This window comes from Sceloporus undulatus, chromosome 4 (genome assembly GCF_019175285.1).
Source record: "Sceloporus undulatus isolate JIND9_A2432 ecotype Alabama chromosome 4, SceUnd_v1.1, whole genome shotgun sequence".
Taxonomy (NCBI): Eukaryota; Metazoa; Chordata; class Lepidosauria; order Squamata; family Phrynosomatidae; genus Sceloporus; species Sceloporus undulatus.
The window spans coordinates 110,176,486-110,199,047 of record NC_056525.1 but is presented as its reverse complement, the minus strand read 5'-3'; the positions used below and the strand labels follow the sequence as shown (position 1 = coordinate 110,199,047).

Sequence of the window (22,562 nt, the reverse complement as noted above, 5' to 3'; positions counted from 1 at the left end):
TTTTGTCAAAAAATTGACCCCAAAAAACTGGGTTGACTTATCCACGGCTCAATGTAAGTAGTGCATTTTAACTCTTCTCCTTCTCTGAGTGGAGTGGCAAAAGGTAAGAGCTTAGTTCATCCTGGGAGCATCAAGAGAAGCACCAGCCCCTCCGCTCTTTCCACCATGATGCTGCTTCTAAGGCCTTTTTGAATGCTTGGGTGGGAAAATGGCAGTGGCGTGCCAAGAGGAATTGCGCTTAGAAGGATCTGAATAAGACATTTCTGTATGAAGACTGTAAATATCATCCTTTACATCCTTTATTATACGCCCCTAAGTTTTATCCTTGACTTATCCATGAGTCATATCAAAATCCATAATTTTAGCTCCAAAATGTGTCCTCAACTTATAGTTGAGTATATATGGTACGTCTACCTCGGAAGAACCTAAAAGAAGCACCAACCTGCCTTGTGGCGCAGCGGTTAAATGCCTGTATTGCAGCCACTCACTCACAAATCGCAAGGTTGTGAGTTCAATCCCAGCTAGGGGCTCAGGGAGAACTCAGCCTGGCATCTTCCCGAGGTTGCTAAAATGAGTACCCAGACTGTTGGGGTCAATTGGCTTGCATATGGAAAACCACTGAGGGAGTGCTTAAGTGCACTGATAAGCAGAAATGTACTTACAGTGACTCTAGTATCATAGAGTTGGAAAGGACCCCAAGAAGGGCCACCCAGTCCAGCCCCAATCTGCCATGTAGGAAAAGAGGACAACCAAAATGGTGAAGGGTCTGGAAACCATGAAGCCCTATGAGGAAAGAGTTAGGGAGCTGGGGATGTTTAGCCTGGAGAAGAGAAGGTTAAGAGGTGATACGATAGCCCTGTTTAAATACTTGAAGGGATGTCATATTGAGGAGGGAGCAAGCTTGTTTTCTGCTGCTCCAGAGAATAAGACAATGGAGCAAAGGATGCAAGCCCCAGGAAAAGAGATTCCTCCTCAACATTAGGAGGAACTTCCTGACAGTAAGGGCTGTTAGACAGTGGAACAAATTCCCCTGGAGTGTAGTGGAGTCTCCTTCCTTGGAGGCCTTTAAGCAGAGGCTGGATGGCCATCTGTCATTGGGGATGCTTTGACTGAGAGTTCCTGCATGGCAGAAGGGGGTCTGGGCTTGATGGCCCTTCTCGGGGTCTCCTCCAACTCTATGAGTCTATGAAAGGCCAGAAGTGACGTTCTGGCAGAGGGAGATGGAGGCATTGGTGCTGGGAAGGTCTGCCAGTGGCTCCCAAACATTGGCCCTCTGGGCTTTTGGACTCCAGCTCCCAGGATTCCTGACTGTTGGCCAAGGTGGCTGGGGCTTCTGGGAGCTGAAGTCCAAAGCATCTTGGAAGCCACAATGTGGGGACCCTTGGCTCTCCGTCCCCGCCATTCTGGTCCCTCTGGCCAGGAGCAAAAGCCATTATTCCCTCCTTCCCGACAGCGCTCTACCTTTATACGCTTCCCTTTTGACAGCAGCCCTTTGTAAACAGAACCCAATACCATAGAGACGGGAGGGGGACAGAAGGGTCAACGTTCTTCCGGGTAGCTAACCGGAAGAAGGGAAACGACAGGAAGTGACGCAACCACGCAAGCCGCTTCACCGTTATTTCCCGTGCGCGACCTTTCCAAAATCAAGCGCGCGCGCTAATAAATGAACAACGGATATTTTAAATAATAATAATAATAATAATAGATGCGTTTCCGCTGGCAAAGAATCCCCGCCGGCGGTGCCCTGTATCATTCCAAGGAGGCGCGACTTCCGGTCCAAACCGGAAGCGGAAACGGTGTGAGGCGTGAGGAGGGAACGCTTCCGCCGGAAGTGCCGGCCTGAGCCGCAACAGAAGCAGCAGCAGCTAGGACCGTGGGATTCGGCCTTGTATCATTCATTCCAAGGAGGAGCAGCAGGAGGAGCCACTTCCGGTCCCAACCGGATGTGAAAAGTGTGTAAGGCGTGAGAGGGAACGCTTCCGCCGGAAGTGCCGGCTTCAGGCGCAACAGAAGCAGCAGCGAGAGCCGTTTGTCTTCTGCCTTGTTCCCGGCGGAAAGAGAGAGCGAGAGCGAGAGCGGGCTGCGTTCGGCTTCGACGTGGGAGGCGCTGCTGAGGTGGCGCCGGTGGAAGAAGCCGCGAAGGCGAGGGCGAGGAGAGGCAGGAGGGCGCGGGGGGGATCCCGGCGGCCGCGGGGGCGCCTCCGCCTCTCCTCCTCCCCGTCCTCCTCCTCCTTGGCTGCTGCTGCGGGCCCTTCCCGGGCCCTGCCCCCTTGCCACCGCCGCCCAGCATGGCCTCCTCGTCCGGGAACGACGACGACCTGACCATCCCGCGTGCGGCCATCAACAAGATGATCAAGGAGACGCTGCCCAACGTGCGCGTGGCCAACGACGCCCGGGAGCTGGTGGTCAACTGCTGCACCGAGTTCATCCACCTGGTCTCCTCCGAGGCCAACGAGATCTGCAACAAGTCCGAGAAGAAGACCATCTCCCCCGAACACGTCATTCAAGGCAAGGAGGCACACACCCACACAACACCACACAACACACACAAGGCCATGTTCACTCTCTGTCTGGCTCAAGGATGCTGTGGGGTTCTGGGGGATGGAGTCCCTTGTGGGCCCAGAGCGGATCTCTCATGATGTTTTAGGAAACGTTCAGTGAAATGCCATTCGTGATAAAAATACCCCTGTTTCTCTTGTTTTGACACAGAGGGATCAGCATCCCTTGATCTTGCCCAGAAGCACCAAATGTGATGAAACAGAGAGAGCGCTCTTTCAGAGTTAATTGGCTTCATGGGAGGAGAGTTAATCATAATGTTTCTGACTGAGTGCAACTTGCTGGAAACAACCCTCTACTTCTTCCTCTTCCTCTTGTAGTTCTTTATTTAAACGCTTGCCTTTTTATAAAACAAGAGGTCTCTGTTTCTTTTTCCTTTCCTGCAGAGACAAAGCAAATTTGGTCAGCTTATCACTTTCGTTTTCCAAAGCCACGCTGCTCTCAATATGCCTGACGCAGCTGAGTGTTTGTGTCGGTTCCTTTATTGCCGTCAACGTTTAGAGCAGAACAGGGAAAGTCACCAGATTCAGTTTCGTGCGCCTGTGGCTTATTACCAATGGTACCTTCGGGGCAAGAAAGGCCATGTCTGTGACCCTTCAGTGATGTTGTTTAAACAGACCCTTTTGCATGATTAACTTCAGTTAGAGCTTTTATGGAAAGAAGCAAAAAGAACAACAGGGCACCAACCACAAGAAAAGCTGCTTAGTCTCCTGGCTTGAGAGAGAGCATGGGCCAATAATAATAATAATAATGATAATAGTTATTTATATCCCTCCCCTCTATGAAATGCAATCAGGGTGGTTTACAAAGTTAAAATATACATTCCCAAACCCTCAATCCCCTTAAAATGCAATCAAACAAGTTAAATTGAAACATACTTAAAAAGGTAGGCAATAAGTGGCTAAAGTGAGGTTGGGTCACAACTTGGGTTTTTAATCTGGTGTCTGGGTATCTGTTCAGGAAAGGCCTGCCAGAAAAGATCCATCTTAACAGCATTTTAAAAGCTGTTCAGGGTAGTAATATGAATGTGTTCAGCATCAATCTTTGTGAACAGAATGGACCTTTAAAGTCACACACTTAGAAATGACAGCTGAAGATGTCAGGATGTTAATGTCCTCCTCATAAAACTGTGCGTCCTTCCTCCTGTTTTCAGAGGATACTGTAATAGGCCACATCCTGGCAGTCTTCAGGCATTTAACAGGCTCTGTCTTTCGGCAAGCGGTTTCAAAGTTCATAGACTTGCAGAAAACTACACAGGGTTAAAACTGTTTTGGTAATAATTCCACACTTGAATGTCTCATATTGAGCCAGCTAATGTAAAGACAGAGAAGGGTCATGCACAGCTCCACCAGGCCTAGCCCTGGGACAGATGGAAGGCCCTCCCTCCTTTCCAGCTGCCACTGTCCTGGTCTTGGAGGAAGAGAAGAACTGGCACTATCTACTGGACTTGATCCCTTTCCCCATTGCCATTCCTCTCTCCTTTTGTATCATGTCCTTTTTAGATTGTAAGCCTGCAGGCAGAGAACTGTGCAATTTAAAATGTTAAACTGCTCTGAGGGGCTTTGTGGCAGAAAAACAGGGTATAAATACAACAAATGAATGGACAACTTGTGCTAGCTTAGTAGATCAATGTCAGGTGTTGTGTGATTGTGCAGATCTGAGGTGAGAAGGTAATAAATTATATTCCCTGCTGCCCAGTCCAGCACAAAGTGTTCGTTCATTCATTGTATTTATACTGTACCCTGTTTTTCTGCATCAAAGGCTCTCAGAGCAGCTTACAAACTATAGTCAGTGTACCAAGTGGGATATAACTTAGGCCTCATGTTTAGTATAGGTTGCTGATGAATTGGTTTTAGCTTTGAATCTCTTGCCTTGTAACCAAAGGCTGGGGTATTAGTATTAGTAATGGGGCAATATAATTGAGACATTTACTGTGTGACTCCAGAGATAAAGTGGCTTGCTGCTGTGATAAGATGAGCCCAGAACAGAATATAGTCTGAGACAGTAGGATGGTGGCTGTCCATCTCCTTACTTTAAGGGAAATGATAGGAAGGGGAAGGATGGAGGGAAATAGAGGCAGCAAGGAAATGGAGCAGGTGGACTATGGCTGTTTCTTGCTGATCTGATTAGTGTGTACTATATCAGGTTCTCTCCTGCCTATACAGTATATAATCCAATTGGTTAAATGGCCAGACATGTTTTGCAGTTTCTTGGAACTTATAGTTCATGAATGGATAGAGAATTGTGCACAGCTTTCTCTACATTAGTGTACCAAAACATTTAGCTGACACTTTCCTGTTATAGTCCCTAGTGAACCACAAGCTGTTATACATTAGCTAATTTTGGAAATAACTCTATACTTTCAGCTTTCAATTATTAATGCATTAACTGGTGTCAAAGGGAAATTTAAACCGAGCTGGGAATGTTCTGTAAACAGCAGGAGAACACACTGCATGGCTAAGCAGAAATAAAAAGACAATGGAAGCAACACACTGAAGACTATATAGAAGAGATGACAGGATGACAGATTCATTCAAGGAAGAAGCATTTGGGCTCTGGCTCTCTTTGCCCGATGGGGCTCCAGCCTCTGCCTCTGAACTGCCCCTGAAGCCAAGTCTGGGGCAGAAGCCTCAGAGTGGGGAGAGAGAAGAAGGAAGGAAGGGGTTGGGAGCGAATGGAAGAAAGGAGAGGGAGAGAGAGAGAGAGAAAATGGGAGGAAGGAGAGAAGGAGGAAGTATTCAGTTGCTGTTAGGAACAGTGGGACTTGAGCATCTGCAGATTTTGATATCCACAGTAGTACCAAAATCTGAATGGTCAACATTTTATTATCCTAGTGCGTAACTTGTACTCAGGAGAAGAGGCCACTGTTTGGAGAGGATAGGGAGAAACAGAATGGTTTCCAATTGGCAATGGAGTCGAGCAAGGCTGCATTTTATTAGCCTATCTCTTTAACTTGTATGATAAAATTACCATGTGCAAAGCTTCATTAGACTGTGTCAGGAAATGTAATAATTGGAGGAAGGAGCATCAACAATTTAAGATAAGCAGATGACACCATACTGCTAGCAGAAGATAGCTAAGCTTTGGAATGACTATTGAAGAAAACAGAGAAAGAAAGAGCAAAGGCAGGTTTACAGATGAACATTAAGAAAACAAAAATAATGACCACAATCGATTTACATAACTTTAAAGCAGACAAAGAAGATATTGAGATAGTCAAAGATTTCCCCAGCATGGCTCAATCTTTAATCAGAATAGAGTCTGCAGTCAAGAAATCAGAAGAAAACTAGGACTTGGAGGGGCAGCTATGAAGGAACAAGACAAGATCCTGTAAAGATATACCTATATAATACATGCAGTTGGCCCTCCACGTTTGCTGATTTGACTTTTGTGGATTTGATTATTCATGGATTTGATTAATACTGTTCTCTCTAGGAATCTCCAAGTCCTCCAAAGTGACTCTATTGTTAGCCTCTGCCAAAAGTCATGGTGGAGGATCTAGAGATTCCTACAGAGAGCACTTCTCTTGGCATTTGTCAATCCTCTAGTGCAATTTCACGGTCAACCTCTGGCAGATCTTGACCACAAAATTGTCCTGGAGGATCTAGAGATTCCTAGAAAGATGCTCTCCTGGATAATAATAATAATTTTTTTTAATTTGTGGTTTTTCCACTTTCATGGGGGTCCTGTGATCATAAGCCCAGAGAATGTGGAGGGTCCACTATAATTGAATTCAACAAAATGAATAATAAAGTTAACATTGTCCATGCCATTATATTTCCACTTTCTATGGCTATGAAAGCTGGACAGTGAAAAAAGCTGATACAAAGAGAATCAACTCATTTGAAATCTGGTGCTGGAGGAGGGTTCTGTGGGTACTGAGCTGCCAAAAAGACAAATAAGTGGATCCTAGAGAAAATCAAACCCTGACTCTCCCTAGAAGCCAAGATGATGAAACTGTTGCACTTTTGCCATGTTATGAGAATATATGAGTCCCTAGAAAAGACAATAATGTTTGAGAAGGTAGAAGGCAGTAGGAAAAGAGCAAGTGTGTGTTATAGATGGATAGACTCAATCAATGAAGCCATGGCCCTGAGCCTGCAAGACCTGAGCAGGACAGTTAATGATAAGATGACTTGGAGGTCTCATTCATAGGATCACCATAACTCAGAGTTGATGGCAGCTAACAACAACAAACTAGTTTAATGTGTCAAGGCAGGGCTGAAGCACGTGTCTTTGCAGGAGTGGAGCCCACTGTCATTTTTCGGCATTCAGATGCTGATTACTGCTCGCAAAACATGTCTGTATCTAGGAAAATCAACTGTTTTTCTTCACTGATGTTTAGTTCTGTGGTAAACCTAAAACTGATAAAGCAAGATCAAACTTCTGCTGTTTTTAATTTCATCAGAATTATGTATCTTAAATATTTGATATAATTTGAATGGTGTTATAATAATGGCTAATTCAGCAGTTTGAGCCAAACTCATCAGAATATTAATGAATATAGGCAAAAATGTCTGATGAAGCTAGATATATCCAGGTGTTATCCATTGATAGAAGGCTCTAGGTTGCAGAAGGCTTGTGTATGGATTTCTCTAGCCTACTTTATGACTGAAAAGGCCAGTGCACGCTATCAGTTTATGCATAGATAACTTAGTTGAATTTGCTTTGTTGCCCAAGATAGTTAATTTTAGCTGATTGGAATCCCCCCCCCCCTCATTTTTGTCTCCAGCACTAGAAAGTTTGGGGTTTGGCTCATATATCAGTGAAGTAAAAGAAGTCTTACAAGAATGCAAAACAGTAGCACTGAAAAGAAGAAAAGCTAATTCTCGTTTGGAAAATCTTGGCATTCCTGAGGAAGAACTGCTGAGGCAGCAACAACTGTTATTTGCACAAGTAAGTACAGAAATCATCATAGACACTATGTATGTACTGTTATCCATAATTAAATGTTTAAAACAATAATTGAAGATACTGTAGTTGAGCTAAAACATCCTGCACATCAGGGGAATGGCTATTTTAGCTTGTTGCATCAAAAACACTAGCTAGAATCCTGATGCTGTTGTATCCATGTGTAAGTGTTGGTTAGAATACTTAGGTCAGTTATGCAATAAACATATTCAGTTCATGGTTGCATGAATGGAATAGCATCACAGGTGTAACCAGTTCATATTGGCCTAACTTCTTTTGTTAGTTCCAATTAGAATAGAACTATAGAATCAGTTGGATTTATCTACATGTTGACTCATTATTCAAACATTGATTAATGGTGCAGTTAAGAATAATTGGATTCCAGCCATACAGATATGCATTCTTGAATGGTGTGTAGTTCATCAGTGCCTTTATACACTGAGATTGCAGAAACAGTCACCTTACAATCTCTATTGCACAATGGGACAATAAGCAGACACATCGGCAGAAGCGCAATGTGGTATAGCGCAGCCATTGTGCAATTATGTGAATGTAGATTTCACTGTGCAGCCATAATGTAGGATCCCAGCCTTGTGTTACCATAATTAAAACTGTGTGATGGCACAACTGTGATTGTCTGTGATTCTTACCTTTTAAGATAAGTACTGTGATTTTCAAATCTAAAATATTTTTAGATAGAAATATTTCAAATACAAAATTATTTATAGCTGAAATAGCTGCTGAATATAACTTGTATAATTTGAACTCATGTATAAGTCAAGGACAGGTTTTGGAAGCAAATTATGGATTTTGATATGACCTGTGAATAAGTTGAAGGTAGAATTTAGAGACCTCTGCCATTTTTCCACCCAGGCATTAAGAAAGTTATTTTGCCACTCTACTCAGTGAAGGGAATGATTCCTTTTTTTGATAAAGGTTAAGGTACAGTATTAACACTTATATATATATAAAAAAAGAACCATCCCCTACTCTGAGTGGAGTGGCAAAAGCAAGAGATTAGACTCTATAAAGAGAACCTAAAAGAAGCACTGCCCCCTTCTACTCTTTCCACTGCAGCATCGCTTCTGTCCTTTTTGAATGCCTGGGCAGGCTATTTGGAGCTTCCCCTCAGAGGTGTGCCAAGAGAGTAGAGGGGGTTCTTGCTTCTTTTAGGTTCTCCCAGGGTAGACTAAGCTTTTGCCTTTCACCACTCTACTTGCAGAATGGGATGGTTCCTTTTTTCATAAAAGTTAAAGGTACAATGCCTACACTGACCCATGGACAACATGACTCAAATTTTGGGCAGGGAGGTTCGGTTTTTAAAAATATTTCTGGGCTTATATATATGAGTATATACAGTACCTGGGTCATTTCCCATTGCAGTACCACACCAGCCAAAAAAATAAATGTGTGCTAAGTTTTTGCCTTAGATATTAAATTTGTCCTTACTGATTAAACCTTGCATACATTTCCCCATTCACACACTCCCTGCACCCACCCCCTACACCTGCCAGTTCACAATAACCTTTTATGCATTTGATGAATATGTAAAGAGCACAAAACATTTTCTTCGCTCTTGAATCCACAAAAGTTTATGCTGATGCTTCAGGACTGTGTTGCTGTCCCTAGAAAATCTTATCTACAGTAGGGATGAAGCATGCAGCCCACCAACTCCTGGAAAAAGCTGGACATGGAGGAAGCGAAAACCAGAAGGGTCTTGCACTAAATTCCTGGTCATGTTTGTGAACAAAACTACAGTGATGTCAATTTTTTGACTAGGGATATATCTATAAAAATGGGCATCACCTTCCCCCACCATAGTTGCCTGTCCCTGAATGGCAGTCTCTTAGGAGCTTTCATTAAGCTATATTTTAGTTCTTGCATCTGCTTTTAAAGACTGGAATATGACATGCTTTTACCTGTGTGTCTCTTTAACAGGTCCCTGCTCTTGTGTTAGCAAGCGAACCATAGAGTTCCAAAACCAGTATATAATAAGGCATGTTCAGAGAAGAAAGATGGAATGTTCTAAAAAAAATATTCAACAAATCCATCATTTTTCAGTTTAAAAACAGTTAAAACCTTTTGTACTTACATCTAACTCGCAAAATGAGATGCTTTCTTGACACAAGCTATTCCCATAATATTCCTGAAATAGAGCAGTGGGAATCATGCAGCCCTCTAGATGAAGTTGAACTGCAACACCCCGTATTTGTCACGATCGGCTGTGGTGATTGTGCCTGCTGGGAGTTGCAGTTCAACTTCATCTAGAAGGCTGCATGGTTCCCATCGCTGCCATAATACATCAGTTGAAGCTGTAGACTCTGAGCTGTTGGTCTTGTGTTTCCAGGCTAAACAGCAGCAGGCAGAGTTGGCCCACCAGGAATGGCTACAAGTGCAGCAAGCAGCCCAGCAAGCACAGCTCGCTGCTGCCTCAGCCAGTGCGTCCAACCAGGCAGGATCTTCTCAGGATGAAGATGATGAAGATGACATCTGAAATCTCACCAACTGATTTCTGATCCCTGCAAGGAAATAGTTGTCCTGCACAACCAAACCAGTGAAATGAATGCTTGCCTGTAACATTGTCTGCATCTTGGACCGGCTGTTGGTATTTTAGGGATATCTGCTGTTGTGTGCTGTACATGTAAAAACTGTCTCTTTGAACTCTTGAAGATTTAAGGTTCAGTATCATATCAACTTTGGATTTTTAATGGTGTTTATGGAAATTTTAGATAGGCGTGTGTCAATTATTTGATCAGCAAACAGTGTTACAGTAAAGTTTATAAAATACTGCTGAATTTATATGGAGGCTCTAAATTCACATTTGCATTTCTCTTCCCTTTTAACCATAGAATCCTATGTAAAAAGTTTTAATTTTTTTGTTTTTGTTTTTGAATGGGACAAGTGTTTAACCTTCTCCAAGTGGAAAAAACAAGGGGTTCAAGATCATTTGGTCTGAATTCTTTGTCTTTTAAAATTAGGAGAGAGACGAATGGCAATAAATACTATTTGCTCAAATACCATCAGTCTGAGAAATTATACATTTTTGCCAAACTAGGAAAATGTATGTTTAATAGGAATTGTACAGATTTAAGGGTGGTTTTTTGTTTGTTTTTGTTTTGTTTTGTATAGGGATAAAACAATAAAATAAAACCCAAGGCTTTATTATGGTATCAATTTAGAGTCCTGTTCAAAATGAATGTTTCATTTCATATGTTACCCGCCTTAGAGAATGCAAACTATTCTTGTTTCACAGCAGTTCCATTTTAATTCTACATGGAAATTACATGCATTGTCTAAGCATGCTCATAGTTATAGTGTTCAAATGGAAAGGTGGGGTTTGGTGGGAGAGATTAATTTTAATTCCGTTTTGACTTGAAAAGTTTGAATTATCAGGCCTATGAGACCAAACATTGGAACTAATGAGCATGATTACAGTGAGAGGAAATGTTATATCCAGTTACTTCTGGTCAGCACGATGCTAATAGTTTTCAGAGTAGTGTACCAGTAGATAAGCTTTGTCTTGTAAAACTGGCTGTTTCTACATTCAGGTAGGGCAATTGATGTAATTCCAGTTGACTGAGCCCTAGACTAAACAACAGGACCTGAATGAAGAACAATTATTTTGTGGTGTGATGGAAGTGGATTTCCCCCCCATAGCTGTGCTATTTGTGTTGAAATCAATAACATTTTGAATATGAAAATATACTTGAAGATTCATCAGCATATTTTCTGGTACTTTTGCGGGAGGAAAGGAGATGGAATCTCATACCTGGCATATTAATACATTAGGAAGCATTATCAGACTCCATTGATTTTAAATGGCCAAGCATGGTCTTGGTCATTATTGAAAATTGTACAAAAACTGAGATTTGTGAAAATTTTGCCTGGAGCAAAGAACCCAACTGGGAGTCAAATTAAGATCTTGAATTCCAGTTGATTTTCATTAATGGGAGTCCACCTGAAATAGCCTATATCCTAATCTATACACTGATGTCTGAGAGATTTGTTCGTTTGAATATTGAGCTGAAACCCTTTGGTGGGTTCAGAAGGAAAAGTATTGGGACAAGATCTGATTAAAGATCTAGTCATTATGAAGGTTGAAGTACCAAAGGTAGAAACACTAGCCTAGTGAAACCGTGTTAGCAGTGTTGGCTTTTCTAATTCGTACTGTAACACCCTTATTCTTCCTGTTTTAAATGATTTTTTTTCCTTTTAAAGCAAGCAGAAAATACACACTTTCACACTTTATTTCTTCTGATGCAGAGTTCAGGTTAATATTTTACTGCATCTGGTATGTATCATAATTTGTTTGAATCCCTGTGATTTTTTGGACATCCTTGTGCTTTTTCATATGCTGTATTCCTTGAGCAATAAAATTCAAATGTGTTTTTATATTTAACGTTGAAAATTTAACTTTTTCTTCATTGTTTAAGATGTCACAAGGAGGCTTGCTTTTATTCTGTTTTGGACCAGCTATGCAAACATCTTTCAGTCAGGATGACCTAGCCAATGTAGGCCTGTTTACATAGGTTTTTTCCTGCAACTATGTTTTGCCTGAATGTAACATTGGCCTTTTTGTACATAAGTGTTAAGTCACCAATTTCATGACAATATGTTTAACTTCTTTGCCAAAGTGAGTACTTCTAAGTTGTGTGAGCTAATTTCTTGCTTTAATTTTGTAATTGAGAAAACTTTATACCAAGCATTTCAAAAGAAGGATTGAGCCCTGTTTAGGCGTTACTGGGCATGATGCAATAAATCCAGTTAAAAGTATGGTGGTTTCCATGTGCAAGAACTACCTCTTCTTTTGTATAATAAAAGGAACTCCTGTTACGGAGAACTAGTTATATGTTAAATTTACTCCTCAGGATGTTCATCTTTTCTTTCTCAGCTAGACTAGCCAAATTCAGTATATTTGTTTCATGTTACACAATGGAATATATTTTTAAAATAAAACTTAGTATTTAGGTAACAGTCTGGAAGTAGAAATCTATGTATATAAGCATGTCTTAATTTCAAGCAGCTTTTGATTAAATATATTAGCTGTGATAGGTACAGGAAACAAGGAACATCAGCTGGGTTTTTTGTTGTTAACTGCCCTCAAGTCGACCCTGATTCTTGGCAACCTTGTGGATGAGATATCTTCAAGACCCCCTGTCCTCCATGTCTCTGCTTGGGTCCTGTACATTCAGGCCAGGGACCTCCCTGATTGAGTCCATCCATCTGGCATATGGTCTTCCTTTCTTTCTACTACCCGCCACTTTCTTAGCATTATTGTCTTTTCTAATGAGTCATGCCAAAGTAAATGTCAGAGTACAACAGTCCTCAGTTTGATCGTCTTGGCTTCCAGGGAGATTTCATGCTTAATCTGTTCAAGGACCCATTTGTTTGTTTTTTTGGCTGTCCGTGGTGTCCTTGGCACTCTTCTCCAGCACCACATTTTGAATGAGTTTATTTTCTTCTTTCTTGTCTCATATCTTGAACTCCACAGTGGCCAACCACTCTATGAGATGTAATCAACTGGGTTAGTCTTCAGTTGTGTTTTCATCCAGTTTAAGGTAACTTATAGGGCCAGTCTAGAAATTAAGACTAATGCATGTTCCCTATAATTAACCTTTAATTGTTTTCCCTCCCACAGTGGGATTTCCAGAAAAATACATCAACAGTCAGAATCAGATTGTAAAATTAAGTCTATGGGCTGGAACAGACCAGCATAAAAAGTCAGCTTCTAGCTGGTTTGGGGGTGTGGCATACACATGACACATGCCCCAGATGCCTGGAAGCCAGCTTCACACTGCCTGGCTGCCCCAACGTGGGCTGGCTTCGAGGCACTCCAGTGGCGTGGCATTTAGACGCAGCTGGAGCACCTTATATCCAGCTTCCACCTATAGTGTGCCGGCACAAAAAAGAGCTTCAGGGTGAGGTTGCCACAGCCCCAATCCGGCTTTGTCAGGGGCAGACTGTTCTGCCTTATTGTTTATCTTTTCCTTCCAATGACTAATAAAGTAAAACACACTAAATGCAATATATGTAGATATGGGAAATCACATGTTATGGCAGAGAGACATATTTCACCACCTGAAGGAATGCTTCAAAATATAAATATCCAGTCTAGTTTGTTCCCTAGTTTTAACTGGAGGTGACATTTGTAACATCATTTTTAGTATTGCTGAGTGTGAATTGCATGTAAATCTTGGGCTGAAAGTTAAATGTCTAAAGTCAACAAGCACCTATTGGTTCTGCATGATATCTTTCCTGAGGTGGTGGCAGCAGCAATTAAATGTTCCCAAGCATGCTTTGAAGTGAACACCTGAGGTACATGAAGTGGAAACGTGGCAATGCAGTATAGAAAGGAGCAAGACGTTGGCTGGGGTTCGGAGACACACACACACCTATTTCTGCACACTCAAGGGGGCCTTTGGACTTGACCTGAGTTTCTCAAACATAAGTTTTCAGTCATGCTCTACACTCCTGCTCTACAACGCCTTCCTTTCAGAAATAAGTTTGTTTTATAATATGTGTGAGGGGGATGGGCTGTTGTTCAAACACAAAAATGAAAAAAATAATCCCTGTGAATGTGCCAAACCTTGGGTGTGTTTGTTGCTCTTTGGATCCTAGCCTAAAGCTTACTCTAATTTACCTACTTACAGGAAAATGTTTTCTTTGGTAATCTTGTTTACTGATTAAGTTATTGATGGATTGCATTTGAGTAAATATTCAGCATTTACAGCACTGTCTTCAATCAGCAAGCAGCTATTGGTTTTGCATGATATCTTTCCTGAGGTGGTGTCAGTGGAAACATGACAATGCAGTATTGAGAGGATGCTGCCAATGGTACCATCTTATGCAAAGATTTAATTGACTTTAAAGAAATTTCTTGAGAGCCAGTGTAGCATAGTGGTTTCAGTGTTGTCCTACTGCGCTGGAGACCAGGGTTCAGTGTCCATGAAAACCACATGCTCTCAGCCTCAGGGGAAAGCAATGGCAAATATTTGAATAAATCCTGCCAAGACACGTTCACCATAGGGTTGCCATGAGTGGGAAACAGCTTGAAGGCACACAGAAATAAAGAAATCACTTTCATTTCTAGCCTAAGCCTTCAGCCTGGGCAGATGGTACATTAAGAGCCTTGAATAGGGCCACATTCCAATAATGGGCTAGGCTAACAGCAAAAAGTATGACAAAGATCAAATGTTTTAGCTTTAATCAATTATTGTCAGTAATTAAGCTAGAAGAGAGGCATTTGACTTGGGCGGGGGGGGATGCAAAAGCTAGGAAGTGACCAAATACTGGCATTGTGAACAAGGCAAGATTAAGATATCTGGGATCTTGGAGCAACTGCATATACAGTAGGCCCTTGTTTTACATGGGGGATCCGGTCCAGCCACACACCCCTACAGCATAAGGGAAATACCACGGGACCTCAAGTCCCATTGATTTTAATGGTGGCGTGCACCTTGAGAGTGCATGCCATTAAGATGGCTGGGGCTTGCCGCCCATGTGACCTTGAGTCCGCATATGGCAAGCCCACATGTGGTGCGGGCGCGTTGTATAGGGGCCCCTTCACCCCTTGTATAGATACATGCAATAGACAGCAGAACAAAAAACTGTTTTCTAATAGTAGAAACAGTAGAAAAGATTGGTGGAGTTGCTGATGCAAGGTTAAGGCACTTCCATCTATGGAAGTCCATGGCCAGAATCTAATGCATCCACGCATTGGTAAGGATGGCCAGGAACAAAAAGGGTATGGGTGGCATAGTTGTGAAGGAAGGAATGCATTGAAGATAGAGGCTACTTAGAGCTATAAAATTTTGCCCACGTTCCTTTACTGCCACTGTTTGACTTTGAGAAAAGTGCAGCCACTAGCACCTTCAGGATTCTTATGCATATTTCCCATATCCCATGAAACAGCCATGTACAGTGGATGATGGGTTGTTGTTTGGTGAACTTTTTGTTACTGTGCAGAAGCTTGACATAAATAAAACACAACTGGTTTACATTAGAAGAGCATAGCAGTTTGACTGTCAGCCCAAGACTCTGGAGACCAGGGTTTGAATCCCTCCTCAGCCATGGAAACCCGCTGGTGGCTCTTGGAAAAGCCACTCTCAAACTCAGACAGTGCCAAATCACCTGTTAACAAATCTTACCAAATAAACACTGTGATAGGTTTGCCTTAGGAGTCCTATAAGCTGGAAATGACTTGAAGACACACAGCGATTCTCTCTTTCCTCCAAGAAACTCAAGTTGGCATTTTCCCAACAGTCCTCTGAAATAGGTTAGGATGAGAGAGTGTGACTGGTTCAAGGCAATCCAGTGACCATTACAGACAAGAAATTGAACCCTGGTTCCTAGCCCTACTACTACTAGCAGGGGTAACAAGATCAAATACCCCAGATCGTTGTATTAGATGAGACTCTGCCAAAGGTGGCATGGGGCAGTGGGGAAGGAGTGCCCTAGACATGTGTGATCAAGGGGGGAAATTGGTTTTCCAAAGGATCGCTTATTACCCCTGCTATTTAAGCAGTATGAAATATTAGCTGTTGTTTTATTTTAATCAGCAGCCAGAAGTGTGCAATATCCCTGTTACTGCATGAGAACATAGGATAGGTCTCAGGAATTACTGTGTTTCATTTTGTTTTGTATGCAAATTTTTAGGCATACATATATTGGCACAAATGTTGGGATTTGATCAAAAGACTTGAAAATTAATTAGAAAAAGCAAAAAACTCATCCAGCCTTGGGAGTACATGTAATACCAGTACCACTCGGTCTCCTAGGACTTTATCACACGGAGGAAAATTAGAAGTTTAAATGAGGTTTATCCTGTGAAAATCACACAATTACTATTAAATCACAATTAAGATTTTCAAATAGCACAATAAAAGAGGCATTATCTGGGAATAAACAGGGAATAAACAGCAAGAAAGCAATTTTGGGATTTTCCTGTGAGTGTTTTGTTGCTGTTTAATGCCTGGTTATTCATGGGTTAATGGCACTTTGTTTTTCAACATGACGTCGTGTGAAAAGCTTTATCGCAATTGTGCAATATTCATGGGACATTCCAGGGATAATGGCCGTTTAATCGCAATATCGTGTGAAAATCTTAATTGCAAAAATACAGTCTCTGTCTCCAGTACATACACAGATTATTCTAAAATAATGCCAGGCAGAACATATTTAGAAACACGTGTAGATTTACTTATGTTTTCCCGATGTGAGACTATGAATTCTTTGTACTTCTTCTCAGTGGTCCATGATTTTAAGTGAAATCCAGAATTTCATCTTGCATTGTGTTTAGTTTCAAGAGAGGAATCAGCAGCTGCACACAGGAGGCATATAGCTGATCACATGGCTTCTTTGTTTGCTGTGGGGAAAGAAGAGAAATCACAGGATCATCAGCAGCAAAAAAGATAGCAGAGGGTTAATCCTTACAAAGAGAACATGGCCATATCACACCAGGTACATTAATGTCATAGCCATTGACATTCCTGAAACCGTTCTCTATTCATGCCAGAGAAAACAGAATTAAAAATAATGGCTGGCTTCAAATCAGATTTTATTTTATTTTATTCTTTGCAATTGGATTATTTTTTAAACATGAGAGAGGCATTTAATGCATCAGCTTTTCAAAATCTTCCTCAATGCTTACCACTAGATGGCGGCCATGTTTAACACAACAATTTATTGCCTTTGCAATTCATTTAGCAACAAGATCCATAGTAAATTGTATTAATTTGTTTTAAGGAAACTTCTCAGTTTGATAAAGGTTTTGACCATTAACTGAAAAACTACAATATTTAAATGGAGAGTAATTATTCTTTAAAGATTATTAGAAATGCTGCATGTATTAACCTCAGTAAGTATTCTGATGAAGTAATGAAGCAATCCTGTATTTTATGGTGGGTTCCTGAGTTATACCAATTGTAAAGGTAAGTGGAGTGGTAGCCATATATCCCATCCCTACTCAGCCTAAGAAGGGAAGGAGACAATGCTCATTTCTAAATATCTTTCCTCTCAAAACATACGTCTCTGGATGTTTTTTAATATGTTTCAATGAAGCATTCAATCAGAAACAGTCTGGAGGTACAAATTCTGCTGGCTAATGAGTCTAGTAAATCTCCACTTTGAAAAACACTAACATTGTGGGGTTGGCTAGTTTGCAGTTCTTCACAGGTCCCCTTCCAACCCATTCCATATTGGATGCTGCTCATAAAGTGATAAAGGCTTTGATGATGCCACCTGCTCCTCTCTCTTTCGGTTACTATGGGTTGACATATAAAGATCTTAGTCCCAGCTCCTGCTGTGATCTAATTTCAGCTGGCCTCAGGATGGCACTGAAAGAGAAGTGGAAGAGCTTGATGGTTTCAGGGGCAATGACATTTCCCTTCTCTATCCCCTCAGGTTATCTAAACTATAAGGTCTCAAGATGTGGAGGTGGGTGCTGCAGCCACAGTGCATGAAGTGATTAGTGGAATAGAGGAGGAGATGCTATGAGTGGCTCCCAGTCTTTGGTTCTCCAGGTGTTTTGGACTTCAGTGCCCAGAAGCCCTATCCAGTTTGGCCAACAGTCAGGAATTCTGGGAGATGAAGTCCAAAACATCTGGAGGACCAAAGTTTGAGAACCACTGTACTATGTAATGGGGATGAGGGGAAGCTGGGAATAAACCTTGACAGGATCCTTACCTGGTCTATCAGGTGAAGGTAACATGAGGAGCCAGAGGGAGAGATGTGCCAAAAGGACTCTTTCTCTTAGGTTTGGGTTCAAATGAGCTTGCTCTCTTTTTCTACTGACAAGGCATTGTTGTTGCTGTCCCATATCTGGCTTGCCAAACCCATGCTCTGTGGCATTGTTCTTAAGTCGGGAGGTTTACATATTCTGAGACTTTAGCTCCTTGAATCCTGCACCTTTGCCAACTGGCTAGGACTTGTGGTTGTTGAAGCCCAGCAAGATCTGATACCTCTTTCCCACATTGAGAACCACTATGCTAGAATGAACCACTGGAGTGGAGGCACTCTGATCTTAGTGGCATAAAGGGGAGTGCTGGTGGTATGCCTGGATTGCCATGAGCTCATTGGCTCAGGCATGGATAAAATCGTAAGCAGAGTCCCGAACTGGAGGGTTGTGCAGGTATTTCCAGGGGTACTGTTGGAAGATCCCCCTCCTTGCTATTGTCATAGTTTTTTCTTGCTTATTTCCCACCCCCATGGCATGTCTGGACTATGGCCAAGGTAAATATCAGATTTCTTGGCCCATCATCCATTGGATCTTGGAGTCTTTGAATGATTACAACACGGGGCTCTGATCTCAAGCTGTTAGCATTAAAATGTGTTATTTTGTGAAAAAGAAACATTTACATTTTGAGATAAAATATGTTTATAATAGTAGATTTGGAGATAAAATTATTTAGCAATGTTGAATTTTTGGAGAAAAATGTTTAAAACTGTTTGAAATAACCTTTCTATGCTTGTATGGGATGTCTGCAAAGAACAAGAAGATTCTTGGATATAGTCTGAACCACTGATGGCCCAAAGCTCCAGTAAGTTTTAGAGACACTGATAGATTGCGCAAGATAATAATAATACAATATGGCTCCCATATCCACTGGATCTGTGGTTTCACATACCCATGTTTTAATAAATAGACATGTTCTAGGTCTTCTAGCGTGATTCTGTGGCATGCTTCTGGTGGAAGTTGATGGTGGAGTAGTGCTGGAGGACCTAGAAATGCCTAGAGAGGTCTGCCAGGACGACTCTGTGGTCAACCTCCACTGGCAGTCATTCATTTAAATAGCACTTGCTATTAACTAAAGTTTCACATTTCCACAGTAAGTCTGGAAACATCCTCCATGAATGCGGGGGTTGTACTGTTGTCAAATCTACAAAAAACAGTAATGCAGACCAAACACCAAGTAATTTTCCCATCCTGATTCCTTCATGGCATTAAATGTATGCATCTGAAAGGGAAAATTAGCTGTCTCCTGCTACATCTAACGGTTTGGGTGCATAGGACTTTTTGATCCTGACCTATATATTTTAAGGTATATTTTCATACTCCAATCACATTTTTCCTCTCAGCAGAGAATCAGATACATGCTTAGTATAACTTATTGTGTTTTCTGGGTAGACCTGCATAAAAATAAGCACACTTTACAGCTTATGCTGGAAGTCCTTAGCTAACAAACCCACAAAGACTCAGATACATGCTGATCTATAATTGCATGCTTCTCATTAATGCATTTTCCTGAACCTTCGCTCAGCACCTGGGGATTTCCATCATCACAGTAGGGTTATTTCTTATATCCATACCCCATGAAAAATCCCTGCTTTCCGATGCAAAGCTATAGACAAATTATAGCAAAAAAATGTACACTGATTATGCTAATCCAATGTTGCGATTGACATCTTGCCCTCGAATGCCTTATCCACACACCTTCATCAAACACAGCAATTATAAAGCATGACAGCTGATGCCAAACTCCATATGTGCAGCTGATCTTAAAAGAACTGTTTAAGAAAGGATTGTGCATTTCAAAGCGAATATTGTGTATCTGTAGCTCTTCTTTTTTGAAGCTTCAAAATCTGGATATAAGAAAAGGAGGAAGCAGCTATGCATTTTCCCACCTTCAGTGTTAGCTGCAGCTGAAATACAGTGTGTATTTGCCCAAAACAAAGATGATGTAGGTCATTCTGCAAGAAATGTCTAATGTAAAAGGTAACAGAGATATATTTTAATAAGGATAAGAACATCAAGCCAATAAAAAAATATGCTTCCAGGTTTTTTTTAATCTCCGAGAATTGTCTCTTATCAGCAGGAAGCATACTCAAATTGCATCACCAGGAATTTAAGATTCTATTGTTATGATCCATCAGTGGATCCTGATGCCTTTTGTGTCTCCTATCCCAAATTAAAATGATACCTTACTACTGGATGCTGCTTTCATGATTTTATGTCACTTTATGACCTGTAAAAGAAGGATAAAAGTGTGATTTCCTTCTTTTTGCACCTAACTTAGGGAGAATGGAGTGGATAGCTGAGTTCTTGGAACTACTTCCTCTCCTCTGCTTTATACGGCAAGCAAAGCCACCAACATCACGTCACCATCAAGCAACATTCCATTGTATAACACAAGGATGCCAGATAATGTCCGCCTTACAAAGGGAATAATCAGTGTGTATCCTGGTGATAACTAACCCTTGAAAGACTGCCAACATCCAGTGTTCCAGAACCTTTCCAGCTTCGCTTTGTGAGAGGTTGGAACGGCCAAGTTGTTCAGGCCTCAAAAGGAAACTGCTCAAGCAGAAAGGTGAGGGAAGCAATGGGAAAGGCAGCAGACTCAGAAGGAATTAGGACTGAGCACAGCAGCCACCTCCAACACACTACAGCAGCAGGCAGCTAGAAAACAATAGCTGTGTTCTCCCTTGTCTAGTAGCATGAGAAAGGTTGCATGAGCAAACACTCCCTCCTTTAAGAATGCTTTGAAGAGCAAAGACAAGACAGCAGATCTTTAGAAAGGACAGAACACAACCCCCCTTTTTAAAATAGCATTTAAATGATGTCACCCAAAGACTCAGATATGTTCTGCTGTCGAAGTGGTAGTGCTTTGGTCATAAAACCAACTTATTCTTTCTGAAAAGCCCATTTATCTTCTTCCATTGAAGGCTGCACTTGAGCCTGTCAGATGCAGTACACACACACTATGGACATTGAAGGAATTGGCATTCCCAGTGCATATTTCCTTTAATTAGTCAGAACAATGTGTTGTTTTTCTTAGAGGTCTTCCTCCCAAGTTGGTAATGTCCTTGCTTCACATTCCATAGTTTATGAGATTTGATCCAGACCTCCAAGCAGCAGCTGTACTGAAAAGTAAATTCTTTTAAAAGGGGAAAATGCCACACACGACTCATAATATTATGTTTCACCATTACATTATTGTTCTTTCTTCCTATTTCTTTATTTGTCCTAATATTCCATGGTCACACAGTACTTTCATTGAGACAAACCAACCTCACCAAGTTGTCGAGGTCTTTGGATTTTCTATTAGACAAAGTGTGCATCTACACTACAGAAATAATGCAGTCTGACACTACTTTCTAACTGTCCTGGCTCCACCCTACAGAATCCTAGGATATGTAGTCTGATGAGGCACCAGCACTCTTTGGCAGAGAAGGCTAAAGACCTTATAAAACTATAAATCCCAGGAATCCATAGGCTGGAACGACAGTACTTAAAGTATCAAACTGCATTATTTTTACAGTGTAAATGCACTCAAGATATTGGGGGTGGGGTCTAAAGAGAGTGATATGGAAGAAGTGAAAGGCTAGACTTTCATTAAGCAGAATGTGGCAACCACCCACAATACTGGTTTGTATTGGAAGCAGAATGCATTCAGGCATGAGCCTCTTAACTCTTATCAAGGATCAGAGCATCCATACTATTCCTACTAGGACAAAAGGAACATGATGATGAACTTGATCAGGCAGTCGGGGAGGTATATTCCAGGGCTGGAGAGCCTTGGATGTTTTGGATGACAATGTCTCAAGGTGCTGGAGAAGATTTCTATAGATACCATGGTCTGCTAAAAAGACAAACAAATGAGTCCTAGAGCAAATCAAGCCTGAACTTTTCCTAAAAGCCATGACTAATCTGTTGTACTTGGAGAAGACATGATTCTCTAGCAAAAAACAACAATGTTTGGGAAGGTAGAAGGTTGTAGGAAAAACCACATTATAGATAGAAAGACTTAATCAAGGAAGTCATGGCCTTGAATCTGCAAGTCCTTTTGATGATAGTGTGTTTTGGTGATCTCACATTCATAGGGTTGACAAATGTTGAAGTTGACTTGATACAGTTACCAAAAACTGTCAGCTATCTGGGTGGGGGAAACTAAATACTGCACAAAACTCCTCCAAAAGGCAACTTGCAGTCTGCAAAGGTCCTATTCTTTGTCAAGGCCACATTGTGCCACACACTATTGTTGAAAATTTGTTGTTAATTTCCATCAATCTATGGAGACCCTATGAATGAGAGACTTCCAAGACATCCTGTTATCAACAAACCTGCTCAGATTCTGTTCATTCAGGAATGTAGTTTCCTT

The 22,562-nt window shown here is 41.5% G+C and overlaps 1 protein-coding gene across 1 annotated transcript; it reads left to right on the top strand.

Moving 5' to 3' along the window:
- The first annotated feature begins 1,819 nt into the window (after positions 1–1,819).
- On the top strand, positions 1,820–11,866 carry DR1 (down-regulator of transcription 1). The gene is made up of 3 exons (XM_042462887.1): positions 1,820–2,508; positions 7,289–7,452; positions 9,815–11,866. Exons 1-3 carry the CDS (start codon positions 2,289–2,291, stop codon positions 9,959–9,961), a joined length of 531 nt encoding a protein of 176 aa, XP_042318821.1. The 5' UTR covers positions 1,820–2,288; the 3' UTR covers positions 9,962–11,866.
- Positions 11,867–22,562: the final 10,696 nt, after the last annotated feature.